The 27,284-nt window shown below is 38.0% G+C and overlaps 1 protein-coding gene across 1 annotated transcript; it reads right to left on the minus strand.

Annotated features, from left to right (window-relative positions):
- Positions 1-10,898: 10,898 nt before the first annotated feature.
- On the minus strand, positions 10,899-20,455 carry LOC6044971. Its single transcript, XM_038248110.1, is given in 5 exon segments — positions 10,899-11,300; positions 11,303-11,376; positions 11,379-13,082; positions 19,650-20,112; positions 20,374-20,455. Coding segments are annotated over 4 exon segments (2,385 nt in total). The 5' UTR covers positions 19,936-20,112; positions 20,374-20,455; the 3' UTR covers positions 10,899-10,979.
- Between the last annotated feature and the right edge of the window lie 6,829 nt (positions 20,456-27,284).

Raw genomic sequence — 27,284 nt, forward strand, 5'->3', positions numbered from 1 at the left:
TCTCTCGCAACGTGTAGGCAACAGCTGACGAAGAGCATGAAATATTTCAATGCTTCCAGCGCGAGAGGAGAAGCCGTTATTTCCCAATGAGCCTTCTGTCAGATGGGTGGCGGGTAGGATAATTTACGATGCCAAATTAACCAATGCGCCAATGTAAACAATCATTATTGTTTACTTTGGCGCATAGGATAATTTGACATGGTAAATTATCTTATCCCTATCGTGCTGTTAGCGCACATACTACATTTTTAATCTATCGTTTTTAAAGTTTTCGATAAAAATATTATTTAACGGTTATAAACAAGTGTTTCGATAGCCCCCAGCAGCACTGCATGCGCACAACTTTTATTCAAAGTGGCGGATTATCTGGAGGCGGGCTAGCGCGGATTCGGAGATGTACATCATGCGCGAGCGGACCGCACCGAGGACGCGTATGGGTTGCTGAACGAATATGCCGACGATGGAAGGAATACTATTGCCGACGCCGGCTCTCTGTTTGATCGTTTTTTTGTGAGGAAGCAAAACGTCCGTGATCATCTTCAACCGGCGATTAAATAACAGACTGGAACGCAAGAGCGTCATCACCTAACGGGAAGTAGTCTGGTGAGAAGGTTACTGCTAAAGAGGTTGAGACAAAGGTTGGAGAGGAGAAAAGTGCAGCAAAGGACGGAAAGGTTCGCAGAAGGAACCGGAACCGGAGGATGTTCAAAACCCATAAGATGATGCTGTCCCGAATGAAAAGGCTTAGTCTGAGCAAATAGATTCACCATTTTTGACTGTATTTTTCGTAAGGTTATGATTTACAAAATGTATAACTAAATTCATTGACTTTATTTCATGTTGACGCAACATATTGTACATGTGTTGTCGCCATTTTTGCACTGGAAATCTGAAAGAGACCCGTTGGATGTTTCAGCCGGACTTCCGCTTCCTTTTGACACGAGATGGTCATTCGATGGAGGTACATGTTGATCACGATGTAATCGGCACCAGCTTTGAAGATGTCCAGATGAGTTTCGGTGACCGCGTTCGGGTTGGTTGCGTTGTATCTGCTCTTCGCCAAAGAATTATTCCGGTCTCAGGGGTTGGATCTCCGAACGGGTTCTACGGCTGTTGCTTGGCCGACGGGTGAGGTCAGCTGGGGATTTGAAGAGCGTGAGTCGCACAAAACTGGAATCAATTGCGTTGATCGAGGTGCTTATGCGGCGTTCCGAATCGCGCGCATTTACCACCTCCAGCATCTTCGAGTTGACGAACGCCTCGTAGTCATGTCTCCGAGCAAGTCGGATCTCGTCCGAGGGTAAAGTGCTCGTATGAATCAACGCCGAAAACTCCAGGGCGCATGAACGAGTCTGTTAGGTTGCCGACTTGATGCCGTTTGGGAGGAGTCTAGAAAAACGGAAAACATCGGGTCACAAAGAAAACAGGCGCAGAAGAAAATCACTTGTAACGTGCTGTGCTGTGGATGTGCTGTTGGTAGCAAGAATTGGAAGTCTATCAGCGGGACTTTTTACGGAGGGCTTCGCGGCGCGGTTGTTAGCGGCTTCGGCTGCCGATCCCTAAGTTGCTATGGTGCGCGGGTTCGATTCCCGCCTTGTCCTCCTGGCCTTCTATCGGATGGGGAAGTAAAACGTCGGTCCATTTGCGAAAAGAGGTTTTGGGTGACTCACCACACATAACCTTCGGACGCCTACAAATGAGTTGAAACTTGCAACAGAGCCCACAGACCAGGGTTGTTAAAGTGGATTGCTTTGCTTTGCAGCGAGACTTTGCCGGACACCTCCAGATGCTGCAGGCAGGTCAAATCATACGACGAGTACGCCCAATGGACGTAATCCTAAAGCGTAGCATTGCAAACTGCACGATAAGAGATGTAGAAAGGTAGTCGTGCGGAATATCCAAGTTTTGAACATCCGAAAAGATCAACCACTGCAGAACCACTGTGGAAGTCGTTCTCTCAGACAGACAGATGGACTTTATCTGGTTGTAGGGGCAGTGGGGGTAGAATGGCCCATGGGGGCAGAATGGGCCACCCTTGGTTTTGGGCTTTAGAATGGATTTTAACCAACCTGAAGGCAAGGGTCTAATAAAGGACGTCAAATAACATCACCACACCGAAAACCACGTTTGAATTCATTGTATTTTTCGAATTATGAGCAAAAATGTAAATTTATTGACAAAACCACGCAAATGTTGTTAATTTCAAGTTTCTTAAATAAGTTTTCCCGAAAGTTAGATTGTTTGAAAAAGTTTTTCAATGTTTATAATGTTACCAGGAGCTATTACGAAGGTAATCAAACAACATCGGAACCTCAAATCAATTTAGAGGCTTGGTGGTGGAAGTGTTAAATTAAAATCCACTTAAGGACAGAATGGACCACCCTTTTCCTGCCTTATAAAAACAATCAAAAGTTATGAAATTTTGGTTAAATGGATTATGTCGCTCCTGGTAGGTTCACAAATCACGCTAAATGCAATATAGTTGATTTTTTAGTTGTTTTGATGCTTATTTAAAAATAGTGTCTTATTTCAACATATTAAAACTATTTTCAAAAATGTTTGTTTTGGTAAGTGACTATTTTCATAAAAGTAGTCTAACTTCATGGAAACTATGTTAGAAAGGTCCCTTTAATCATTTATTATCTCCCTTCAACGTTTTATTAGACAAAATGGCTTGTTTTCTAAGGTGGCCCATTCTGCCCCGCACCCAGAAAAGTGTGGCTAAAATTAGTTTTAAGCTAAACATTTTCATCAACCAGGTATACAACATTGAAGGGAACATCCCAAAGCATAAGCCTACTACTCTGAATTCATAAATTTGTATGTTTTTCTATGGTTTTAGAGGCATTTTACTTAGGCGGGCCATCCTGCCCCCCCCCTGCCCCTAACGCAGTTCTTAAGCTGGCTGATGAGCAGCTATTAGGACCTGTAGAGCGCGGAGAGTCACAAGCGATTCTTCAGCGAGGTAATTTCGCTCAGATCACCAGCCAAATCTTCCGTAAAACCAGGTTGTTTGTGGCTGGCTGTGAGAAAAGATCGTCCTGACGACGAAGCCGCAACGCACTTGTCGTAGTGTCCATTCTGGAACTGAAAAAAACAACGGCGTGCACGGCCGCCATGCGACCGCGTATTCCGTTACGGTGGCGCTGCTCCAGCAGGACGATGCCCTGCGTAGTCAGGAACAACACGTCGTGATCGGAGCGCTTCTGCGAGCCTTTGTAACCCAGAATAATGTACGGTTTGTCCGACTGGATCCACTTGGTGATCAATTCTTCATGAAACTGATCGTCTCCTGCAGCGTGACCAGATATTTCTGCGTCGTACGGAAATCACCACGAATCGAGAGTTCCTTGAGTGCAATTTGTAAGGTTTCGCCCCACAAGAAACAATGACCAAATTGGGAATCAGCAAGCTCGTTCAGTTTACTGGAGGCGGCCACACTGGAGTGCCCCGCACCTTAGACCAACTTCATTACAAAAATCAACGAACCAGGCACTTCAACTTGCACCTCGACGGAAATGCGCCGGGAACTAAACCGCCGCAACCTATATGTTTCCGCCCGCTCCGGCGGCCCCAGAAACACTAGTCTCATCAGCTCGTGCATTTTTGGATTCTGTCCCAAGCGGCCCGGACGATCTGCACCTGCGTGCGTCATTGTGAGCTCGTCGTTGGCGAAGTTGTTGATAGCCAATCCGCCCGGCAATCTTAATGTATTTAACGTTCGTCTTGAGGATCTCTGACGAGACCATGACCACGAAGCGAATGGCTTTTTTAAGGTTTCTAAAAGCGTCCTCTATACCACGTCCGCCGCCGTTTGGTTGGTCGTTGTCGGGGACCAGGTACCGTAAAACAGTGCTGCGGGTGATTAAAAATAGTTTAAGGTTAAGGTTTATGAAATTTAACAGGATAACATTTCCCTCCTGGCCAAAGGGGATGTTTTCTGGCCTTCCGGATGTTTTTGTCGGTTCCGTGGCCATCCGGAAGGCTTCCCTGCGCAAGAGGATGATGCTTTTTGGCCATCCGGATGGCCACTAAACCGGCAAAATTTATCCAGGCGGCCAAAAAGCATCCTCCCTTTTGCACAGGGACACCTTCCAGATAGCCACGGAACCAAGAAAACCCATCCGGAAAGCCAAATAATAACCACGGTACCGGCAAAACCAACCCGGAAGGCCAACCAAATATTCGCCCTCTTGCACAGGGACGCCTTTCGGAGCCGATCCCATGGTCCAGGAATCATCTTTGGGAATCACGGTAATTTTCCACCCTACTTACCGTATTTTTTGTTGCCGCAATCCTTCGCCCTCCGACACTTTTCTTTTAAAACTCAAACAGTCACAACAATGATCTGTCCGCGATCCTGAACCAAAACAAAAACATATTTTATGCTGTTTTATGAGTTGTTTTGGTATGTCATGCTGGAGTCGTATCCGCCAGATTCGGGAGAGGAGCTCATTTGTTAAATTTCGCTCTTCTCTTTTGCTGTGTCAGGCATTGAAACATTTCATACTCTCTTACAGCTGACGTCTACGTTAACCGGATCCTAGACAAACATTATTTTTAAAAGATATATGGATATAAAAAAATCTATCATTAATTTCTAATTATTCAATAAAATGCGTACATACGTCGTTATTATATTAGCGTATGTGCATAATGATGAAATATATTTAAAATTGTACATAGGTTGATTTGTTATTGTCGTATGTGCATCATTTTACTGAATGCACATAGGACACTGAAGTAAAACGACGTAAATTATTTGTATAAAAATTTAAGAGAATGCTCATAGGTTATTTTGCATTTCGCAGATATTTTTAAAAATTAAATACTTAGAAGAAATCGGGTTTGAGGATAGTGTAGTTTCGGATATGCAGAACGTCATGCATTGAATAACTCAGTTTGTTTACTTTTGGCGCATAGGACCTTTTGAAAAAGTACTCTAGCATTCTAGTTCACCAAAATAGCGATGTTTTCAACACAAAATCCCCCTCGTATATAAATAAAACCGAGAGACCACGCGAATTTGCCTGAACCGACGGAGTTGCAAATTAAATTTTTGGAACCGTTCTTCTCGAGATCTGCGAATAAACTGCTACGCTACGAGGTACGAGCCAAGGAAGCCATGAAAATGGGAGCGAAAAACGCGAACATCAAAGAAAACTGTAAACAAATCTGTCAATTTTGCACACACGCAAAACGGACATTAGGTAGAAATTCCTAATTTTTAGGTATAATCGAACCTGACTGCAATAAGGTATTTTATTACTAATCGGCTATTAGTAATAAAATTACTAATAGCGTTTTAGTACGAGAATTCCTATATTTTAGGTATAATTGTAGAACCAAAATACCTAAATTTTAGGTATTTTCTGGAAAAGTGAGGCAACCAAAATAACTAATATTTAGGCATAATCCAAGATGGCGGACCATTATTATTCCTAATTTCTAGGTATAAATACCTAAATTTGAGGTATTTTCTGGAAAAGTGAGGATCCAAAATTACTAATATTTAGGTATAATCCAAGATGGCGGACCATGATTATTCCTTATTTCTAGGTATAAAAACCTAAATTTGAGGTATTTTCTGGAAAAGTGAGGATCCAAAATAACTAATATTTAGGTATAATCCAAGATGGCGGACCATGATTATTCCTTATTTCTAGGTATAAATACCTAAATTTGAGGTATTTTCTGGAAAAGTGAGGGATCCAAAATTACTAATATTTAGGTATAATCCAAGATGGCGGACCATGATTATTCCTTATTTCTAGAATAAATACCTAAATTTTAGGTATTTTCTGGAAAAGTGAGGCATCCAAAATAACTAATATTTAGCATAATCCAAGATGGCGGACCATTATTATTCCTAATTTCTAGGTATAAATACCTAAATTTGAGGTATTTTCTGAAAAGTGAGGATCCAAAATTACTAATATTTAGGTATAATCCAAGATGGCGGACCATGATTATTCCTTATTTCTAGGTATAAATACCTAAATTTGAGGTATTTTCTGGAAAAGTGAGGATCCAAAATAACTAATATTTAGGTATAATCCAAGATGGCGGACCATGATTATTCTTTATTTCTAGGTATAAATACCTAAATTTGAGGTATTTTCTGGAAAAGTGAGGATCCAAAATTACTAATATTTAGGTATAATCCAAGATGGCGGACCATGATTATTCCTTATTTCTAGGTATAAATACCTAAATTTGAGGTATTTTCTGGAAAAGTGCGGGATCCAAAATTACTGACATTCAGCTATAATCCAAGATGGCGGACCATGATTATTCCTTATTTCTAGGAATAAATACCTAAATTTGAGGTATTTTCAGAAAAAGTGAGGGATCCAAAATGACTAATATTTAGGTATAATCCAAGATGGCGGACCATGATTATTCCTTATTTCTAGGTATATATACCTAAATTTGAGGTATTTTCTGGAAAAGTGAGAGATCCAAAATTACTTATATTCAGGTATAATCCAAGATGGCGGACCATGATTATTCCTAATTTTTAGGCATAAATACCTAAATTTGAAGTATTTTCTGGAAAAGTGAGAGATCCAAAATTACTTATATTCAGGTATAATCCAAGATGGCGGACCATGATTATTCCTAATTTTTAGGCATAAATACCTAAATTTGAGTTTTTAGAAAAAAGTGAGGATCCACAATTACTAATATTTAGGTATAATCCAAGATGGCGGACCATGATTATTCCTTATTTCTAGGAATAAATACCTAAATTTGAGGTATTTTCAGAAAAAGTGAGGGATCCAAAATTACTTATACTTAAGAATAATCAAAGATCAAATTAGGTATTAAGTATTATCCAAGATATATGCAGGCAGAAGAAAACAATGGTTTATATGATATTAATATTTTTATTTACATCAAACACAACTATTTCATAAATGTTCACACCTAAAAATAAATATTAAAATTTAAATTAAATTTTAATTTTTAAATGTATCTAAATTTTTAATATTAAATTTATCAATTTTTTTATATTTTGTTTTTTTATGTTTTAATTTTTATAGTTAAATATTTTATTATTTTAATATTTTATTATTTTAATATTTTAATATTTTAATATTTTAATATTTTAATATTTTAATATTTTAATATTTTAATATTTTAATATTTTAATATTTTAATATTTTAATATTTTAATATTTTAATATTTTAATATTTTAATATTTTAATATTTTAATATTTTAATATTTTAATATTTTAATATTTTAATATTTTAATATTTTAATATTTTAATATTTTAATATTTTAATATTTTAATATTTTAATATTTTAATATTTTAATATTTTAATATTTTAATATTTTAATATTTTAATATTTTAATATTTTAATATTTTAATATTTTAATATTTTAATATTTTAATATTTTAATATTTTAATATTTTAATATTTTAATATTTTAATATTTTAATATTTTAATATTTTAATATTTTAATATTTTAATATTTTAATATTTTAATATTTTAATATTTTAATATTTTAATATTTTAATATTTTAATATTTTAATATTTTAATATTTTAATATTTTAATATTTTAATATTTTAATATTTTAATATTTTAATATTTTAATATTTTAATATTTTAATATTTTAATATTTTAATATTTTAATATTTTTATATTTTAATATTTTAATATTTTTATATTTTAATATTTTAATATTTTAATATTCTAATATTTGAATATTTGAATATTTTAATATTTTAACATTTTAATATTTTAATATTTTAATATTTTAATATTTTAATATTATAATATTTTTAAATTTCAATATTTTAACTTTTAAATTAGGTATTTTCCAAGAGCTCTGCAGGAAGAATATTTTTTTTAATTATATAAATTTTTTTATTCACATAAAACACAACTTTTTCATAAATGTACTTACCTAAAATAAATATTTAATGATCTGAATATTTTAACATTATAATTTTGTATAATATTTTATAATATGTTAGTTATTTAATATTTTAATATTTATTTATTTTAAATATCAGTTATTATTTTAATATTTTAATATTTTTACAACTTCAACATTTTAATCTTTAAATATCTGAAATTGTATAATATAAGATTGGATTTTTTGGAGTTTTATAATGTTTGGAATTAGAGATTTTAAAATTTTCTCTCTCTCCCTCTCTTTCTATTTTCTCGCTCTTCCTGTTCCCTGCTATCTCTCTCTTCTCTTCCTCTCAATTCAACTTTTTCTCTTTCTCTCCTACCCTCTCTCCCTTTCTTTCTCTCCCATATTTTCTCACCTCTCTCTTTCTCACTTTCTCTCTACCTCTCTTACTCTCTTCCCTCTCCTACTATCTCTCTCCCTTTCCTACTATCTCTCCCTCTCCTACTATCTCTCCATCTCCTACTCTCTCTCCAACTTTATCTCTTATCTCTCTCTTTCTTGATCTTTGCCCCTCTCACTCCCACTTTCTCTCTCTCTTACTTTCTATCTCTCTCTTCCTCTACCCTCACCCTATCTCTCTCCCACATTTTCTTTCGCTCTTCCCCTCCAGCATTCTCTCACAAACTCCCCCTTTCTCTCCCTTTCCCATTTTCGCTCTCTTTCACTCCCTCTTCTCTCCCACTTTTTCTCTCCCTCTCCTCTTCTCTCACCCACTTTCTCTTTCTTTCTCTCTTTCTCTTCCTCTACCCCCACCCTCTCACTTTCAGTCTCTCATACACACACGAGCACACACACACACACACACACACACACACACACACACACACACACACACACACACACACACACACACACACACACACGAACACTTTCACAAACGCATACATACACACACCCGCAACGTCCAACCAAATCACAAAAAGATAGATTTCATTCACACAATCGCCACGGTCGCACAATCCCCACGGTTGGGGTCCGTTTATACTTCCCCTTTCCAGCTCTTCCGCAAATATCCGTACCGAGATCCGTCCTCCAGAGCACGAGAGGGAAGAGGCGGTTTTTTTAATTCCGCCGGGAGTTGAAGGTTCCGTCCTCCTCCTCCTCCTCTACCACAAGCACGCGAGCCACACTTCCTCTAATAAGGATGCTCCGGGTTCCGTTCTCCGTGTAGAACCGGAGAACCACTTTTCTTCTGCACACTTACCTTGCCAAAGTTCCGAAGTTTTCAGCAGCACCGCGAACACCAACTCACAGCCACGAAATTATTTTGTTTTGACTTGTCAAAACGTGAATCGCAATTTTGAACTAAAAAATACTAAAATTTAGGAATTTTTAAGAAGTACTTCAGTGTTCTAAAAAAATCCTAAATTTTAGGAAGAAAAAAATACTAATTTTTAGGTATAATTTGACAAGCTAGAACATAAGTTCAAAAAATACTAAAAATTAGGAATTTATATCTAATGTCCGTTTTGCGTGCACGCGAAATGCAAAATTAATCATTTCGCATTGCGGTGAGATTTCGACACTTTTCGTACATTTTTTTTGGTTCAACTTGAATAACCACAAACAAAAAAGTGTAAAAATTGTACACGTCAAATGGATAACTTTATTTTCTTCATGCACTACCCGTCACTTAAAATTTGTTGTAGAAGTGCGACAGACTTTTGCAATCTATCGTACAGACAAATGTGATAAGCGCAGCATTTTGATTTGACGTGTTTTCATATGCACCCAGTAAACTCAGTTCGAATTCTGAAACAGATTTAAATTCGAATCGTATACGAATTCCGTTTCTAACGCATCAACCAATTCTGTGGTTTGAATACTCCCAGTCGCGGCGTTCTCACAGTATTCTTACAGAATTCTAGCAGAGCGGAAATATTCTTACTAGAGCGCTGCCATCATCCTGCTAGATTTTCTCAGGAATTCTTTGAGAATTCTAGCTCAATTTCAATAACCGGTTTCAGCAGGATATTTCGGCTAGCCGGCGAAATCAACCGGATTTGTACACCCACCCTGGGATTTTGAACTCAGAAAATCATGATTTTTGGTAAGGGTGTAAGAATCCTGTCAGAATGCTGGTAGAACTATTCTGACAGGCCATCCTGCTAGAATTCTGTAAGAATTTTGCTAAAATGAAGTGGCGATTTCTAGCAAGATTCTAGCATAAACTTCTTGCTAGAATTTTATTAGAATGTTCTTCCTAAACATTTTGGTTGACATTTTTGACTTGGAATTTAGTTCAAGTTATAAAAGAAAAAAATATTCGTATTCCACATAACAGTAAAAAGAAAACAAGATGTTTAACATTTTTATTATACAGAAAAACTCTGGGAAAAACCAAAATCACTGTCATTGTCCTTTTTTTGTTTCACTTCGGATGAATCCTGGCTTCTACTAGTTATAAACGTGTAGTAGATTAACCGGCATCTCCTTGGGAATCGGCGGGAACGGAAGCACCTGAACGAATTAACTCAAATAAGATGATGGCCGTTAGGCGGCAACTGGAGTCGATGTTTCTTGGGGCGAAGTTCCGTCGTGTCTTCCGGAGTTTCCAACCGTAATTGTGCCAGGGAGTTAATATTATGAAATTTTGGTTACTTCAAAGTATACAATCTATTTATGTCAATCTTACCAAAATGCAGATGGCCAGGAAATCAACAAAACAGCATGAATGAACATTTTTCGACTGAAGAAAAAAAATCCTGCTGTTGCTCACGAGGTTTTTTGTGACAAGATGGTGGTCACAATACGGTTTGGCTAAAATGACGTCATTTCGACAGATTTCGCTCTGCTAGAAAATTCTGGCAAAATTCTTACTGAATTCTGGCAGGCCTGTTAGAATCATTCTGGCAAAACCAGCTCTGCTAGAAATTTCCATGACCGGGCTACATCGATGCTTCAAATTCCCAAAAAAATGGCCGTGGAATGTGAAATATTCTTGAATAAAAGATACTGTTCACAAAACTTCTAGTTATTACTCGTTTATTTTGCAACATCTTATTCTCTAGCACTCCTAAAACCACTTTCATCCGGATTTTAAATGGCCATCGTAGAGTCGCGATACTGACTCAACTGGCGGGACTGGCGCAAAAACTCCGATGGCCGTAGATTGTGAGCGTACTCGACCCCGGGTATGATCTCTTCCTGGGGCCGGGCCGGCTTTGCGTTCAGCATCAGCACCGGGTGGATGCTCTCGCGTGAGGGTCGGTCCGGTTTGATCCGGGGCAGCGATTTGGTCAGGTAGTCTGCCGGGGGCATTGGCGGTGGGGCTGGCGCCTCACTTTTCTGCGTTTCGAGCCGTGGTCGGGACACGTACCCGGGTTCAGACTTGACGGTTTGGGATTGCTGTGGACGCCGCGCAAGCGAGCCAGAGTCGGCTGTGAGTCAACGGGAGGGGTCGGCGTTTGACGTACGGATGGAGGTTTGGGCTGGATCGGGGCGGTGTGCGATCGTGGCTGTACTGTTCGTAATATTGTTGGCGGGAAAGTAGAGGAGGTCCTTGCGTGTATCGGTTCTGTTGTTGGCTAGCGTTACTGCGGGGACGATCGTCGTACTCGGGATTGTATCGCTGTTGGAACGGATGCTCGGACTGCCGCTCCGGTAGATAGTTGTACTGTTGAGGTTCCGGTGAATTTCTTGGGTGATGTTGGTAGTGTTGTTGTCTGGACATTATGTAGTTACGCTCGTGCTGCCGTTGAAGTTGTTCCTGAAGGTATGGATCATCACGATCTGGTGAGGGCGAATATGCTCTTTCTACTATTGTTTGCCTGACGTATCTACTATTCTCGGAGAAATCATTGTAGGGACTTCTCCGGTCACTATGCTCGTCACTTCTATCATTAAATCGGGTGGCAAGATGACCATTCCGTGTGCTCAACTGCTTTTCTTCTACGTCAGGTTGTTCCGATGCAATGCTCTCGGTAAATGCTCGATTCATCGCTGCATGTGTCGTAATTGGAACCATTGTCCTTCGGAATGCGAAATACGATGTCATGCGTGCCAGATCAGAGTTTATTTCGGCAAGTGTTTTTTGGAACGTGTTTGGCATGTGCCACAAAACAATCACTTGCAGAACGACGCTCAATACTATCATTGCTATGAAATGGGCAGCTATAACTTCTTTATGATTGTCCGCCGGACCCATCGTATCTGGATTTAATCCAAAGAAGAATGAAGGATTTGTAGCTCCAAAGTACTGAATCAGTGATATTCCAATCAACTCTAGAATGGATCCAACTGCCAAAAAGAACTCGTTGAAGTTCAATGAGGCAAGCTCCAGTATATTGATGGCTGGTATCACCAAAGTCACTCCAATAAATGTAAAGAACACAATCAGTGCTATGCCAATGTTCAGAAGTTCAGATTCTGTGTAGTAGAAAGCCACAGCCAGTATAAGTCCAACCGTATGACCAATTGAGGCCACTATAAAAAGAATTTTGTTGTTTACGAAAAACATTGAAAAAACTCCGATCAACGATCCCACTACCATGAACCAGAATATTGAATATGCGGTTGTTGTATTTTCAAACACGATAGGACTAAACTGAATCCCTAACACTACAAATACCCAGTAGAATGCAATGAATCCTTGCAGTTTTGTGAAAATCATATAGAAAACCCACAAAGTGTGGAAGTTCTTTCCTGCATGGCCCGTGTCCATAATAATTTGTTCTGTCGAAGAGTTCCATTGCTTAGCGGCTCCCCCATTCGTCAGCGTGGCCGGATTCGGCGAGGTGAAGTTATTGAACAAATTTCTCGGTTCTCTGCGGGTCAACAGTTTTCCGCTTTCATGCGCAATATCTGTATCAAAATCCAACGGCTTTTTGTAGTCCACAATTCCTTCGCGTTGCAACATCTCGTTGATGGCCAGCAAAACTATGACAAAGCAGCTTCCCGCCAACAGACACGTGGAAAAGTTAGTGTGAATAGTCTCATTGATCGTGGAGTTGCCCGTCCAGATGGCAACATCAATCAGGTACATTGTTGCAGCTCCGGCCACTCCGGTCAGAAACCAGAAGTAGCACAGTGCCATGTAGATGGACCGCCAGCGGCCAGGAGCTCGGATGTGAATGTAGCTCAGTCCCGGAATAATGGTTAGCCCAAACCCGCAAGCACCCAGGTAGATGGCCGGAATCACATCTGCAAAAGGATGGAAGAAAAAAAAATTAACATGTGGTAAGCTTGAAATTATGGTGGTAGATTGTGACTTTCACTTTTGGGGCCCAGGGCCCAGAAATAGTAAATTGAAATGAAAAAATAATCACAATATGGGTCATTCCATCTGAAGTGGAACAGAATTTGAAAATTACCATCTCCGATTCTGCTCAAATTTGGCAGAGCTGTTGAGACTATCAAAACATGCAAAAATCCCGAATTTCATCCAAATCGGACCACCCCCTCCATTTTTGTACGTGGTTTGTGGACTCAATTTTGAAGGAAATTGGACGTAGAATCCAATTTCGTGATTAAAATTTAGATTTCAACATTTTTCTACCTGTATTGCGCTATTGAAAACTTTAAATGGCCGTATCTCAAAACAGCCCCATTTATTTTTAAAATTTGACCACACCATCGTATTCCCCGGCCAAATTTACACACGGCTTAAAAGTAGTAATCCAGCTGCGTGTAAAAGACATATTTTATGTGATTATTTTATGTGATTTTACACCATGAAATATGTAGCCAATCAGTATGGGAAACCTACTTGACCGAAATGTCACGCTCATATATGCGTTTATCTTTACAGCTTTTCATCGGTCTGATGGCCGAGTGGGCTGAGGCGCCAGTCATTACTGTTGGTGCTGGGTTTGAATCCCGTCAGTTGCAACTTTTTTTGTGTTTGCAAAAGTGTACATGCAGCGTGTAATAGTAAGTGTTTATTTCGACGACGGTGATGTGCATGCTTTTGCATGCGATTTTACCATCGGATTTTTTGCTGTGGCATAAGAATCACTTATCGACAGAAAGGAATATGTTTCGTTTAAGAGATATTGAATTTTAAAGTTTTAAGAATTTCAGATTACCTATATCAGCTACACTCGCTGCATTTGCTAGAAGCACTCAGTCGATCATTCTGATCGTTTTTTTTTTAATTTATTTTTCTAACAACGCAAAGTTTTTTTTTCAAAGTCGTTTGAATTTAGAAATCTCTAATCTATTTTAGGACCCAATTAAACTCAACAATATTGCCCTATTACACTAAAATGAGTACCGTAAACTGGGGTGACTTTGATAGCCCGGGGTGACATTGATAGAAATTTAATTTGGCTACTAATTTTAATACATCCAGTGTAACCGTCACATTTTTGCATATATGTTCGATAATAAGCTATCCCTTAATGCTTACATACTCAAAATTCACAAAATGTTTAGTTATTAATTTGACGGGCATTTTAAAAACCTATCAAAGTCACCCCGGGCTATCAAAGTCACCCCAGTTTACGGTACTTCCAATCCATCGAAGGCGCAACGGAACTCCGAATAAAATCGATTGTTTATTTTATGTGGCTTTATATCGTTGAATCAGGTGGACATTAGTCACTGTATAGGTAAACATTTCGTTGGTGAATTTTATGACTCCCAGATCTGTTTAGGGCATTTTCATTGCCCTAGCCATTGCCATTGCCATATAAACGACGATAAGATAACACTCGAGTGGTTCGGTTTGAATTTTTTCGCTTGATGTTTCAAAAAGTATAGGTAAGGATTGATTTTAAATCCGATTTGCGAACGTCTTATAAAATTATTTTTAATTATGTTATTCTGCAGCTAGTTCTGCAGCGTCTTTTTAATCAAGTAACGAAATATTCTATCAGAGTTGGTTCTGCCAAAATCCTGCTAGAACGGTGAAGCATTTCTGCTAGAATGCTGTAAAATTTCCAGCTCTGTGAGAATTCTGCTAGAACGTCGTGACTGGGTGAGTGTGATGATTTAAAATGTTTTCGACGTCAGTTTGACGTCGTCGTGCTATCATGTCGCACCCGCCATTTTGACGTTCCGAGAAAAACGCGTTTTAATGTTTGACCTTGAATAAACAAAAACGAAAGCACGCAATGTAAACAATAACAAACACGTTTTGTTTGACTGACCATTCTGTGTATTGTCCCGAAGTTTAGTTGAAGTTGGTTGCTGGAGTCCCGAGTAATAATTAAAAATGTTTATGGTAGTCTAACTTGTACATGTGTCAAACGCATTCTGACCTGAAATCCCTTTGCCCTTTCTAGCACTTATATCAATTTTCAGGGAGTGACAAGATAGCACGACAGGATTGAAACTTCTTTTATATGTAGAGTGACAAAAATTTTCGGAACTTTTTTGGTTTTCATTGAATATCTCAGGATCGTAAGGAATCAACTGGTAGCGGAAGTGAGTAGTTTTAAATATCTAGGTGTGCTCATTGATAATCGGCTGTGTTGGGATGTGCATGTAAGTATGATAACCTCAAAATGTTCCCCTCTGTGCGGTGTCCTTAGGAAGCTAGCAAAAAGTGTTCCACAACATGTTCTTTTGAAAATGTACTTTGCATTTATCCACAGTAGGTATCAATACGCAATAGGAGCTTGGGGTACTTGCAGTAAAACTCATTTGAAAGACCTTCAAGTTCAGCAATATCGTTGCATCAAAGCAATTTTTAAGCTTCCATACCTTCAACCAACACGTGATCTATACACAATGTCCCAACATAACATCCTTCCGATTAATGGCCTTTTTGAGCAAAGAATTGCAATCCTAATGTACAAGTGTCTCAACAATAGGAATATGCACCATAATTGGGAATTAGCTACTGCGGTTCACCAGCATTTCACAAGACAAGCACATCATCTTAGACGATCAGGTTTTAGAACAGAAATTGGAAGAAGAAGATTTATAATTAATGGCCCGTTTGTTTTCAACAATTTACCAGAAGATTTAAAAAGAACAGAGACATTAGCTGAAGTCAAAAGAAAAAATTATCATTCAAATTCGTAGTTGCATAAACAATTATTTGCTACGTTAGTAAGCGTTTCAAAAAAAAAAGTGTTACCAGTTTATAAGTAGCTTTTAGTTTTTAATTACGTCTTTACATCCCTTTAAAAGAATTATATTCATTAGGGAAGTCAGACATTACTGTTAACTTGAATGAATTTAATAAACATTATTATTATTAAAAAAAAAAACTCAATTTGGCCCAAAATGCACGTACGACAAGTTAGCACGACGGCGACGAGTTCGAATCCCGCACTCAAAAAAATATTCACGTCGAAGTTACGTGAAAAGCTATGTGGTATTTTTCCACTAGACTTTTCACGTAACTTCTACGAGGTGGTTCTAGTGGAAGCGGAATATGCTTGGCCAGATCATTTCACGTTGATTTTACGTGTTTCACACGTGAAAGCTAAATGTATCAGCTGATGAATTCTACATGAACGTTTTAGTGATTTTTATAGGAACCTTCTAGTACTTATGTAATCTTATTTCAGATTATTTTTTCTGTTTAAAATAACAAAATAATGCAATTTTCAATTCTAATTAAATGGTTTATTGAACTTTTCTTTTAATAACATTTTGTAAATAATTCAAATTCACGATTTTGAGTGTTCCGTGTCGAAGTTGGGCATCCGTTTTGACTTCCGCTTGACGAATCGAAGTTGGCCACAGGGCGATCGTTCCGACGGAGTGACCTGACAGCTGGTCTAACTGGTCATCTTTGTTACGAGTGATGGCATACAAGATTGGCCCCGTCTAGGCCCGTCGTTGCCGTTTGTCCTCGTTGGTACTGTCACCGTGATTTGAATTTTTCCTGATAAATAAAGAAATAATGTTTCTTAAAATCATCGTTAAAATCTCTTTAACCCGAATTTAACTTACGGTTGTAACGAAACTAGTCGGACGATGAGAGGGTGGCCACAAAAAAACCCGGAGTGGATGCTCGGACAGAGGCCGGACACTAGCTCTATGACCTGAAACGAGTTGTGTAATCCGTACTCGAACTTCTCCGGGGCACACTAGAAAAAGGTCGACGACCCGTTGGCCATGTTCGTGACATTTCCGGTGGCCTCGCGCTCCACGGTAGCTTCGACCATGAATGTCATTCCGACGGACCAAATCGCAGAGTTGCGCCTGGGAATACTTTCGAGGGGTATGGCCAGAATTCCATGGTTACCGGAAAAGAAGATACTGCTTCAAAAGATCTGAAAAATAAACATGAATTATTAAAACAAAATATAATTATACTTAATTCAACTTACTGTTAAACATATTTAATGAAATTTTGCGAGCGCAAGTCCGGCAGCAGATCTTCACCGTACGCCAACAATTTTCATACTAAAATAATCACGTAGAAATTTGGCCGAATGGCTCACCCGAGTCTCGTTGAAGTTACATTTCAAAACACATAAAAGCTACATGAAAGATCCTAGTGGAAAAATACTATGAGGTTTTTCACGTAACATCAACGTGAAATATTTTTTTTGCCGGTACACTTTCAGATTGTTTTTACGTGTGTCACGTAAAACGTGCCTAGCGAGGGGAAAATTGGGGTTACGTGATTTTTCACGTAGCATCAACGTGTGGATTATTTTGAGTGCGGAGTGGATGGAAGCTATGGTGTAAAAGAGGTTTGCAATTGTCTCAACAATCAAGCCTTCGGACACCTAGTTTCGAGTAGGAATATCGCAATCGAGAACGCCAAGGCAATGCTGTATAGAGCGAACAATTTATTTTCATTTACAATCACAATCACTTAGCATAGACAATTTCACTTAGCTTAGGATTTTATAATAACCTAATTATTCTAAGCTAAGTGATTGTGGATAGCCCATTAGTCATTTAACTTGAATAGGGTCCTAAAGCCCTATATAAATTTTTATGTATAGCGGTAAAACACATGATTAAAAACCATTTCTGATCACTTTTTTTTTTTTTTTAATGCAAAAAAATGTATTGACAAGACAACGTTTTACTATGGATCAACTATGATCCCCTTGGCAAGAACTGTCAAATAGGACCTTTTCTGTCACAAAGGGCTGAATTGAAACTGAATTTAAAAAAAAAATCCATTTTAAATCTTATGCGGTCGTTGTGTTCAGAAAAAATAGCTTTATTGTTGTGAAGAATAATATCCCTAATTGGGTCCTAAAATGAAGCTTAGATTGCTGATATTATTGTTTACAGCGATAAAGCTTATTTTTCTGAGTACAATGACCCTTTGTACGAGCACAAAGAGTTTAAAATGGATTTTTAAATCAATTTTGAAAAATTAACCTCGCGGTCCTTCTTGACAGAAAAGCTCCTACTTGACAGCTCGTTCCAAGGGGACCATAGTTGATCCATCGAAAAAATGTTGTCTTGTCAAAAAAAAAAATTGCATTAAAATGAAAAAAAGTGATCAGAAATGGTTTTTAAACGTATTTTTTTACCGTTGTAAATAAAAATTGACATAGGACTTTAGTACCCAATTTAGGCTTAATTTCAGGACCCAATTGGCTTGTTTAATTTCCATTTTAATTTTAATTGAGAGATTAAATCCGAGAGTACATATCCATGCGTGCAATTTTGAGTAGAACCTTCCGAGGCACCATTGTAAACATCACAACAGACAGATATCTGCAATGTCTGTCAGACCAAGACTGTCAGACTAAAGAGTAAAAAGTAAACAATCTTGGTCTTTGACGTAGGTGAACACAAATAAAAAAAAATGTAAAATAATTTTATTTTTGGGATCAATAACTGATTTTGAGCTTCAAAATTAAATGTACGCCAGAAAATGATAAAACAGTGCAGCGTCCTGTACACCGACAATTAAATAAGCAGTTGGGAACTTTATTCGTCCAATTTAATTTTTGATCGCGTTTTCGGTTTACAGCGATGTATGCACTTCGGAAGGAATCGGTCAAGAAAAATTTCAAATGGGCAGCAGCGGCAGCGAAAGCAAGCCAAAGAGGGTGAAGAAAAGTTCAAGAAAACGCTCCCTCTCCTTTGTTCTGCTGTTCTTAAAGCTGTTTCTTGACCCCTTTCCTTCCGATCTCCATACTAGCCTTACACCTGAAACCATTTATGCGGATTTGGGATTCTTCTCGTTCCATCATTTCCTTGGTTGGTTTGTCAAAGTCAAACTAAAAGTGACGAACTGTCACACACACGCACACTATCAAAACAAACGTTTGATAGTGTGTGTGAACTCCGTGTAAAAGGGATGTCAAACTAAAAAGTAACCCCGTTCGTTTGACAACAGTTGGTGTCAAACCAGGGTTGCCACATTTGATTCTGTATTTTTGAGGGTCAAAATCTGTATATCTGTATCAGGGGGACGAAAATCTGTATTTGGAATCTGTATTGACATTTTTCAACCATTTTTCAAAAAACAAAATATTTTAAATTGTTTTTTAATGCATAAAAATGCTCTACAATCTAAAATTTAATGCTTGGGCTCATCGAGCAATTGAAAAAAAAAATATTTAAAGAATTAAAATTATTTGATTTTAATAAAAAATAGGGAAAATCTGTATATCTGTATGTTTTTCTTAAAATCTGTATTTCTTTATATACAGATTCTGTATGACCTCATCACCTCAAAAATCTGTAAAATACAGATAAATCTGTATTTGTGGCAACCCTGTGTCAAACGCTCGGGGGTTGAGTGTAGCTCATTTGTCATGTCGCTAAACGTTTATTAAAGATTGATCATCTGTTCATTAATATTTAACAGCCCCTTTAGTTAAAACTCACCTTTGACAAGCAAAAAATCAACCCGGCGCCCATAGAACAACTGGCCAACCAACTGGATGTATAGGTGCACAAACTGGCACTTGCGATAGTTCAGCTTCAGGCCGTTTGTGAGCGCTACCGAAATGATGAGCGTGATAATGGCAACAATGAAAGGCCAAAACATGGTCTCCCGGTAAATGTCGACGAAGGTTGCATTCTCCGAAATCGGCAACATCAGCAGGTAGCCAAACATCAAACCGGTCGGAATGTAGCTCCATCCAGCTGTCAAAACCGATAGGTGTTGCATGTTGGCTTCTTATTTGTTTTCCTTCCTCTGAATTTGCTGGTTATGATTGCACTGATTCACTGCGTTGATTAAAAACGTTGTCCGCTGTCGATCACACGTATCGGGAGTGGTCTCGTTTCCAGTTCGTGTTTTTTGTTTGGTTCGTTTGTTCGTTTTTCGCGTCACTTTTCTGTATTACTGTAAGCACAATCCGCAAATAGCAAAGCAAATAGCTTGACAATAAATAGTTTGAATTAACAGAAGCTTTTCTTAAACTTGGACACATTCGTTTTGAAGATTTAACGTGTATTGTGACGTTGACTTTCCAGTGAGAAAAAATGAGCCAACTTAGTTCGAACCAATTCGGCTCGATTTTTTTACAGGGTTCTAACGTATATCATTTCAAAGTAAGATAAGTTCAGTTTTGAAAGGATTTTTTTGGTGAACTACTATAAATACCGTTAACAGGGGCGAATCGGTACTACACTGCAAATTTAAGCATAAATGTCCCATATGCAATAACAGCAAGCTGAGAAAAAAGTATTTGAAGTTTGTCCCCCACAATAGTTTTTTTTAAAAATCTACATAAAACGTATGAAAATCTAGCTCTGCAATAAAGTAATCTAATCCAATCTCACGTAATCTAGCACAAGCGATTATTTAACGACGATTATTTAACGAAACCTAATTGTTTTTTTTAAGGAAATCACAATCCAAATATTTGTAGTCTTTCACAGTGGTGAGTTGTAAAATATTGAAATGGAAAAACCGGTTATAACCCAATAATTGGGTACACTTCAATTTATGAATGAACAATTAGGGTTGTACATTTTCAACATTTACTTTTTTGTCAAGAGCCATAGTTCAGTTCATCTGTTCGTCGATTCTTTTCCGTAATAGACTCCGGATGTAGTCTATTGGGAAGCACGTGCTATTTAGATAGCAATTATTTCTATTTGCTTCGTCAACATTTGCAGATATCACACCTTGGCACATAAAGGCTACTTTAGGCAACTCGTTGTTAGGTTTCTCTTTGGACTCTGGCGTATAAAAAAAGGTTATTTTTAACTCAACATCGTTTTTTTTTGTTTTTCCTTTAAGAACACTGGTACATAAACATTCCAAAACTTATTCAAAAATCGATAACCAGAACCCTGGTCTTTGGTATACAGTACTTAAAGACAATCGCGCGAATCGTACACGTCGGTAACCTCTCCGGGAGGTACCAATTTATTGCCTTGCCTTCCACCAGGCCTTCCGATTGACTGACGCGTTGCAGCTCGGGGTGCCAATTTCGAGCCAGAAATGAACCTGCTCGTTCCCTTATCAGCAAGTATAGTTGGTGTGACGAATTTGAACGTTATCACTTGCCCATCGTTATAGTCACATATTCTATCGATACATGTTCGTATACGATCTCTAGTTTTGGGAATTTTGGCAGGAATTTTGAGAGGATTTGAAAAACTTTCAATTGATTACATTTATTTGTATACATTTTAAACATTATGTGCATTTTTTCTCAACATTACCGTAAATTGACATATTTAAACATGTTAGGTCAGTGGTGTAGTGGTAAACGTGATTACCTCTCACTTCAGTTGGCCTGGTTTCAATCCCAGTCAATCACATTTTTTTTGATCACCCCGTTTGACGTTTTTCGAGACAAGGTTTATCCGATCACGCCTTCCATCGGATGGGATAGTAAATGTCGACATACGGCTAAATTAAGGTTTGGCAGTTTGGTCGTCGGTCGGCAGTTGGAGTTGGACGCAATACTTAGGCCATCAGTTCGAATTCCGGGCGAATAATTTTGATACCTATAGGTAAATATGTACCGTAAACTGGGGTGACTTTGATAGCCCGGGGTGACATTGATAGAAATTTGATTTGGCCACTAATTTTGATACATTCAATGTAACAGTCACATTTTTGCATATATGTTCGATAATAAGCTACCCCTTAATGCTTACATACTCAAAATTCTCAAAAATGTTAAGATATTAATTTGACGGGCATTTGAAAAACCTATCAAAGTCACCCCGGGCTATCAAAGTCACCCCAGTTTACGGTAACTATTTTTTAATTCTATATCGGTTAAAAAAATATATATCTGGAATCTAAAAAAACAAGATTCAAAGCATAAAAAATAACGATTATAATACTGAACAAAATTACGAGTATTTTTTTAAAGGTGCGGTTTGAAGGATTACTCTAATATGTGCAATTTATCATTTTTATCGCATTTCTCCTCCAAATTTAAAGACATATCGATGAGCTGAAAGTTAAAATGAATCACTTATAACACTGTGGTGATCTAGAGCCACATTTCCAGTCACCTTACAAATGATGACCAGTCGACCCATTATCCGTCACCTCGTTGGCATGTTATCGAAAGGCAAAAAAAATCTATATCGCACAACCCACCCTCTACCAGGGTTTCACCAACTGAACGCAAACACTTGGGCTGACAGGGGGTGGAGGAATCAGCAACGGAGCGCCTTGCTGATAATGGATTGGAGTAGGGTATGAAACAAATCGATTTGATTAGAACGCGCGCACATCACCGCGACCCGATAAGATAAGTCGAGTGGCTCTGCGGGCCAATATAAAACACTATACTGGAATGACGACTAATCTACCCCTGAGGAAAGGTCGAAAATGGTGTCCAGTTTGGTCTGTTTTTGAAAAAAAGTTGTAACTAATGATTTAAACCTGAAACCGCAACACTTTTAAAGATTCTGGCTCTTGGAACAAGAGACCAAATCTTTAAAAATGATCACGTTTTGTAGAATGTTGAATAAACATCATATATCATACAGTAAAGCATGTTTCGACATGGCTGAACAACGGCCGATCGGTAAATGACACCATCTACCCACTTAATATGCTTGCAGAGCTGGTTCTGCCAGAAACCTGATAGAATTATCCTAACATTCCCGACATTAAAATTTCTAATTTGAAGGCCACGTTGTTTATGCACGAGCTCGGAGAATTTAATAGAATGTTGCTTAAGTTACAGCCTATTTAAGTTTTTATACGCTTTTAACCTTAAAACTTTGTGTCCCAATTTGCCCCACTTCCCATTGACCTAGACTACTCATATTTGGCCCAGATGCTAGTTTTATATGTCCAAACAACCCCTGAAAATTTCAGGCAGATTAGTGAGATCCAAACGACGTCCTATTCAAAGGGCCCTGTTCGTTAAAAGTTATAAGCACTTAATTTTTATTTATACACTTTTTCGAGGCTGGATAAATGTGAGGAAGGCACCAACCAACATTTTTTTCAACATTATAGAGTTATCTACGTGCTCATATATTGCATGTACGTACACGAAAAAGATTGAGGTTAAATTTTGTACCGGCCAGCAAAACTAGTGTTCGTGAGATCGGGCTTAGGAGTGTATCCTAGCCCTGATAGACTGAAGTCCCACTGTCGCGCGATTTGAAGCGCTATCAAACGTCGATTTCGTCGATCGTCGGATTAAGCAGTGTTGCGATTTTGAGCACTCATGCGCTCATGAGCTAGCATTTTTCGCTCGTGCTCATGTTTGCTCATATATTTTATGAGCGATAAGTCTCATCGCTCGCGCTCGTGCTCATGTTTTGCTCATTGAGCAAAATGAGCGGTATTGTTTCACCTGATACGGGTACACTCGAACCACGATGGTTTGACACCAACTGTTGTCTAACGAACGGGGTCACTTTTTAGTATGACACCCCTTTGGCAATCTGGTCTGGCCCGAACAAGCCCGGATTCCGTCGGACAAACCGTCGGCATTCGGGCCGTTTTGTCGAACCGTCATGCGATTTTCGGGCCGTTGTCGACCCCGTCCGTCTGTCAGTGTTCCCAAAAACCGTCCAACTCCAAGCGAAACTAACTTGGGGACACCGTGGAGATTTTCCCTTGTCCCCTTAAAAAAGTGGAGCATCAACACTTCCCGTCTTCCAAATCCCTTTCCTTGGCCCTGGTGCGCGGTGTCGATGGGAGCGGCTGGCAATGGACGGCTGTCATGGTGTTGAGGATCAGTACAGGTGGAGTTGGTTTTATTCCCAATTATGAATTCCTAGACAATCTGTCCTTGAAAATCATCACATCACATGACGAAATCCAGTCTGCAATCTGCTAAAATCACCGTAAAATATACTTTTTGGATTTCAGAAATTTTCAACAAACGTGAAAGTTGTAAAAAGCTCTCCAACAAAGTTGCCCATCTCAAACTACAGCAGAAAAAAAAGCATTTGAAGACATACTTATTTTATACGATAAGTTACGGAAATTGCTTTCCGCATAATTGATCGTCGCCACCATCATCAGCACAGCCGACAACAGTTATCCAACTACAAACTAAACTTCGTTTACCTCGCTGCGATTAAAGCAAGTAGCTCGATTAATGCTCAATAAGCAAAACCTCAGTACCTCTTGAGTGAGGCTCTGGGGACTTTTCGAGTACAATAAAATCAGAACGTTTTAGACAGTCTAACTAAACGCGTCGGCGTAATTATTTTCGTGAAATCTCCCCTTCGATCATGGAACTGATATGTTTAAAGGTGGGTCTGAGTGGTACCCACTCGGAAAATAATCTGGTAAATTTGAGTGTCTGCAGACGCCATGGCGCAGGCGGACGTTTGTCGTGCAGTTCAGACACACTTGGCACACTCATTCTTATTCCTTATTGTAGCCAAGTTCTGCGTAACTCCAGACGAATCTGGAGAAAATCGGGCATAATCCCTTTAGGTATACCAGCTATCTGGCAACAAAATCAACCCCAGACGAACGTCTGAATTGCGCCCGCAATTTCCGACCGGGAAAAAGTTCACATTTCGAGAGATTATATTTGGATTTTATAGCCTTTCCTAAGTTATGAAGCCACAGATGCCAAGCCACGAAATATTCTAGCAGAGCTGTTTCTGCCAGAATCCTGCTAGAACAGTGGAATATTTCTGCTTGAATTTTGTAAGAATATCCAGCTCTGTGAGAACTCTGCTAGAATCCTGCTAGAACGCCGTGACTGGTTGTCCCCTTAGTTGAACTGTGATATCTGTAACTGAAACTGAAAATCGCCCTTTGCTGAGTTCGTTTTTGCACTTTCTCATACTGATTTTTCAGTTCAACTGCGATTTTATTTTTTTTTGTGTCGTAGTCGAGGTCGTAGTCTTGGTCGTAGTCGTAGTCGAACTGAAAAAATCGTATGAAAAAGTGCGAAAACGAACTCAGCATAGTGCGATTATCAGTTACCGACAATAATTACTAGTTTGAATTTAACGTGCAATTTTTATTCTTGTGGTGCTGCCGAATTCACTGATATTACTTCAGCAGGGAAATGTTAGCAGGGAAAATTGTAGTTCTCGTATTGGCCACCAGATGGCGTCATTGAAATTCAATTTCCCTGCTCACTTCACATCGTCAGCAGGCAAAAAAATTGTGAAGACAGCAGGGAAAGTGAAATTTCCCTGCTAACGTAAATAGGATTTTTTTTAAACTATAATTTTTATCGTAAATGCAATCTTTTCAACAATATATTTGCCTTGATGTATTTAAATTAGTTTTTTAACGTATTTTAATGCCTTAGAATCTGAACAAATATTTTCCTTGCTAACGTATCAGTTACTGAGCCAGAAGAAAATTCATAGTCATGGGTCACAAAAATCTGCGTTTTCAAACCAAAATGATAATTTAAGTGTAAAATATTTTCAAATCATTCCTGTTCTTCAAGTGTTCAGCAGTGAATTCTATCATTGGGGCGTGACTTATTATTGTGATGAGCATTTTCCTTGCTAACTTCACAGTTTTTTTTTGTCACAGTTACCAAGCTTTTTGTTTTTTTTATACAAGCTAAGGTCTATGTAGAACTATTTAAAAAATAAATTAGTAGTTTGTATTTAATTTTACACTAGCTTCTTCTGACATTCTACTAACCCCGAGTAGGCCGCGGGTAATCGGTTCCCCTCCCACTAACATTTACACACAAGATCCTCTGTAATTATTAAGTCAAATGTAATTGTGACGTAAGCAATCAACATTTATATACACATACACTGATACACAATAACGTATCACACCTTATACATAAACACACATTGACAGCTAATAAAGACCACGCTATATACAGTAATTACAAAAGCCGACTCGGTCCTAACCAGGTCCCAGTACCAAAAAGGATCTAATAAAAATAATTTTATGAAAAAAAATTCTTCTGACATTTAAGTTTATTTCTGGCTCAGTAACTGTTACGTTATTTAGCATTAAAAATATACATCCGATAATAAAGCTAAACCTCCATTAGCTAAATCAGGCCTGACCAACCCTTTTTGCTCAATTTTTACATTTTTGATCGTCTAATTAACAATTGCCAACATTTTCATGATTTGTTTAATAGAATCGATTCTCATGTGACCAGCGAACATAACTTTGATAAAAGTTTGAAAAAATATACATCATTTTTATCTTCATTTTTAAGTCAAAAATCAATCCGGCTCACTGAGATTAAATTGCATTGAAATTATTAATCACTTGACATTGAAATGTTTTTTAGATCAATTTTACAAAAACTATGGAACATTAAGGCCAAAACTCCTAGCGACATCCGTTTGAATTATTTGAAAATCAATTATTTTTTTGCTAAAGTTAAATTCGTGTCCTATAATTGATTCTTTTAACTGAAGTCATGGACAAAATCACCTTGCTTACGCATTCCAGAATTGATTGATTTTTTTTTCAAACTGAAGTCCCAAACAAATCAAAAATGTGTTCCCTGCTAACGTAACAATTTACTGGGCCAAGTGTTACTTCAGCAGGGAAAGCTTAGGCCACGCCCCCACAACGTTGTTAGCAGTGAAAAAAAGTGAAGTCAGCAGGGAAAAAACTGCCTATTATTTTTATTATGTTTTTAAAACATATTGGGCATGATACATTTTTGTGGCTTTCATGTTTTTTTCAATTAGATATATTGCTTACAAAATAATATTTTCTTGAAATTGAGAGGAATAGCCTTCAAGAGTATCAAGACGATATTTACAATGCGGATTCAGTGGCAATGTTATTACTTAACTAATGATAAAATGATTTATGTTAATGTTAAACTACTAGGTATCGATTTCCCTAAGGTGTTCATATAAGTTCGGGAAAAAATATCAAATGCAATTGAACTCTCAAACTACCGCATATGAGGTGAAAGCTTTGCCACCATACATGGCCCTGTAAAAAAAACATAAATCTGCGGTCTTCACAACTATTTGCCCTGCTGACGACGTTGTGGGTCGTTTGCGGGACGTGGCATAAGTTTTCCCTGCTGAAGTAACACTTAACTCAGTAAACTGTTACGTAAGCAGGGAAAACATTTTTGATTTGTCTGGGACTTCGCTTAAAAA

This window comes from Culex quinquefasciatus, chromosome 1 (genome assembly GCF_015732765.1).
Source record: "Culex quinquefasciatus strain JHB chromosome 1, VPISU_Cqui_1.0_pri_paternal, whole genome shotgun sequence".
Lineage (NCBI taxonomy): Eukaryota > Metazoa > Arthropoda > Insecta > Diptera > Culicidae > Culex > Culex quinquefasciatus.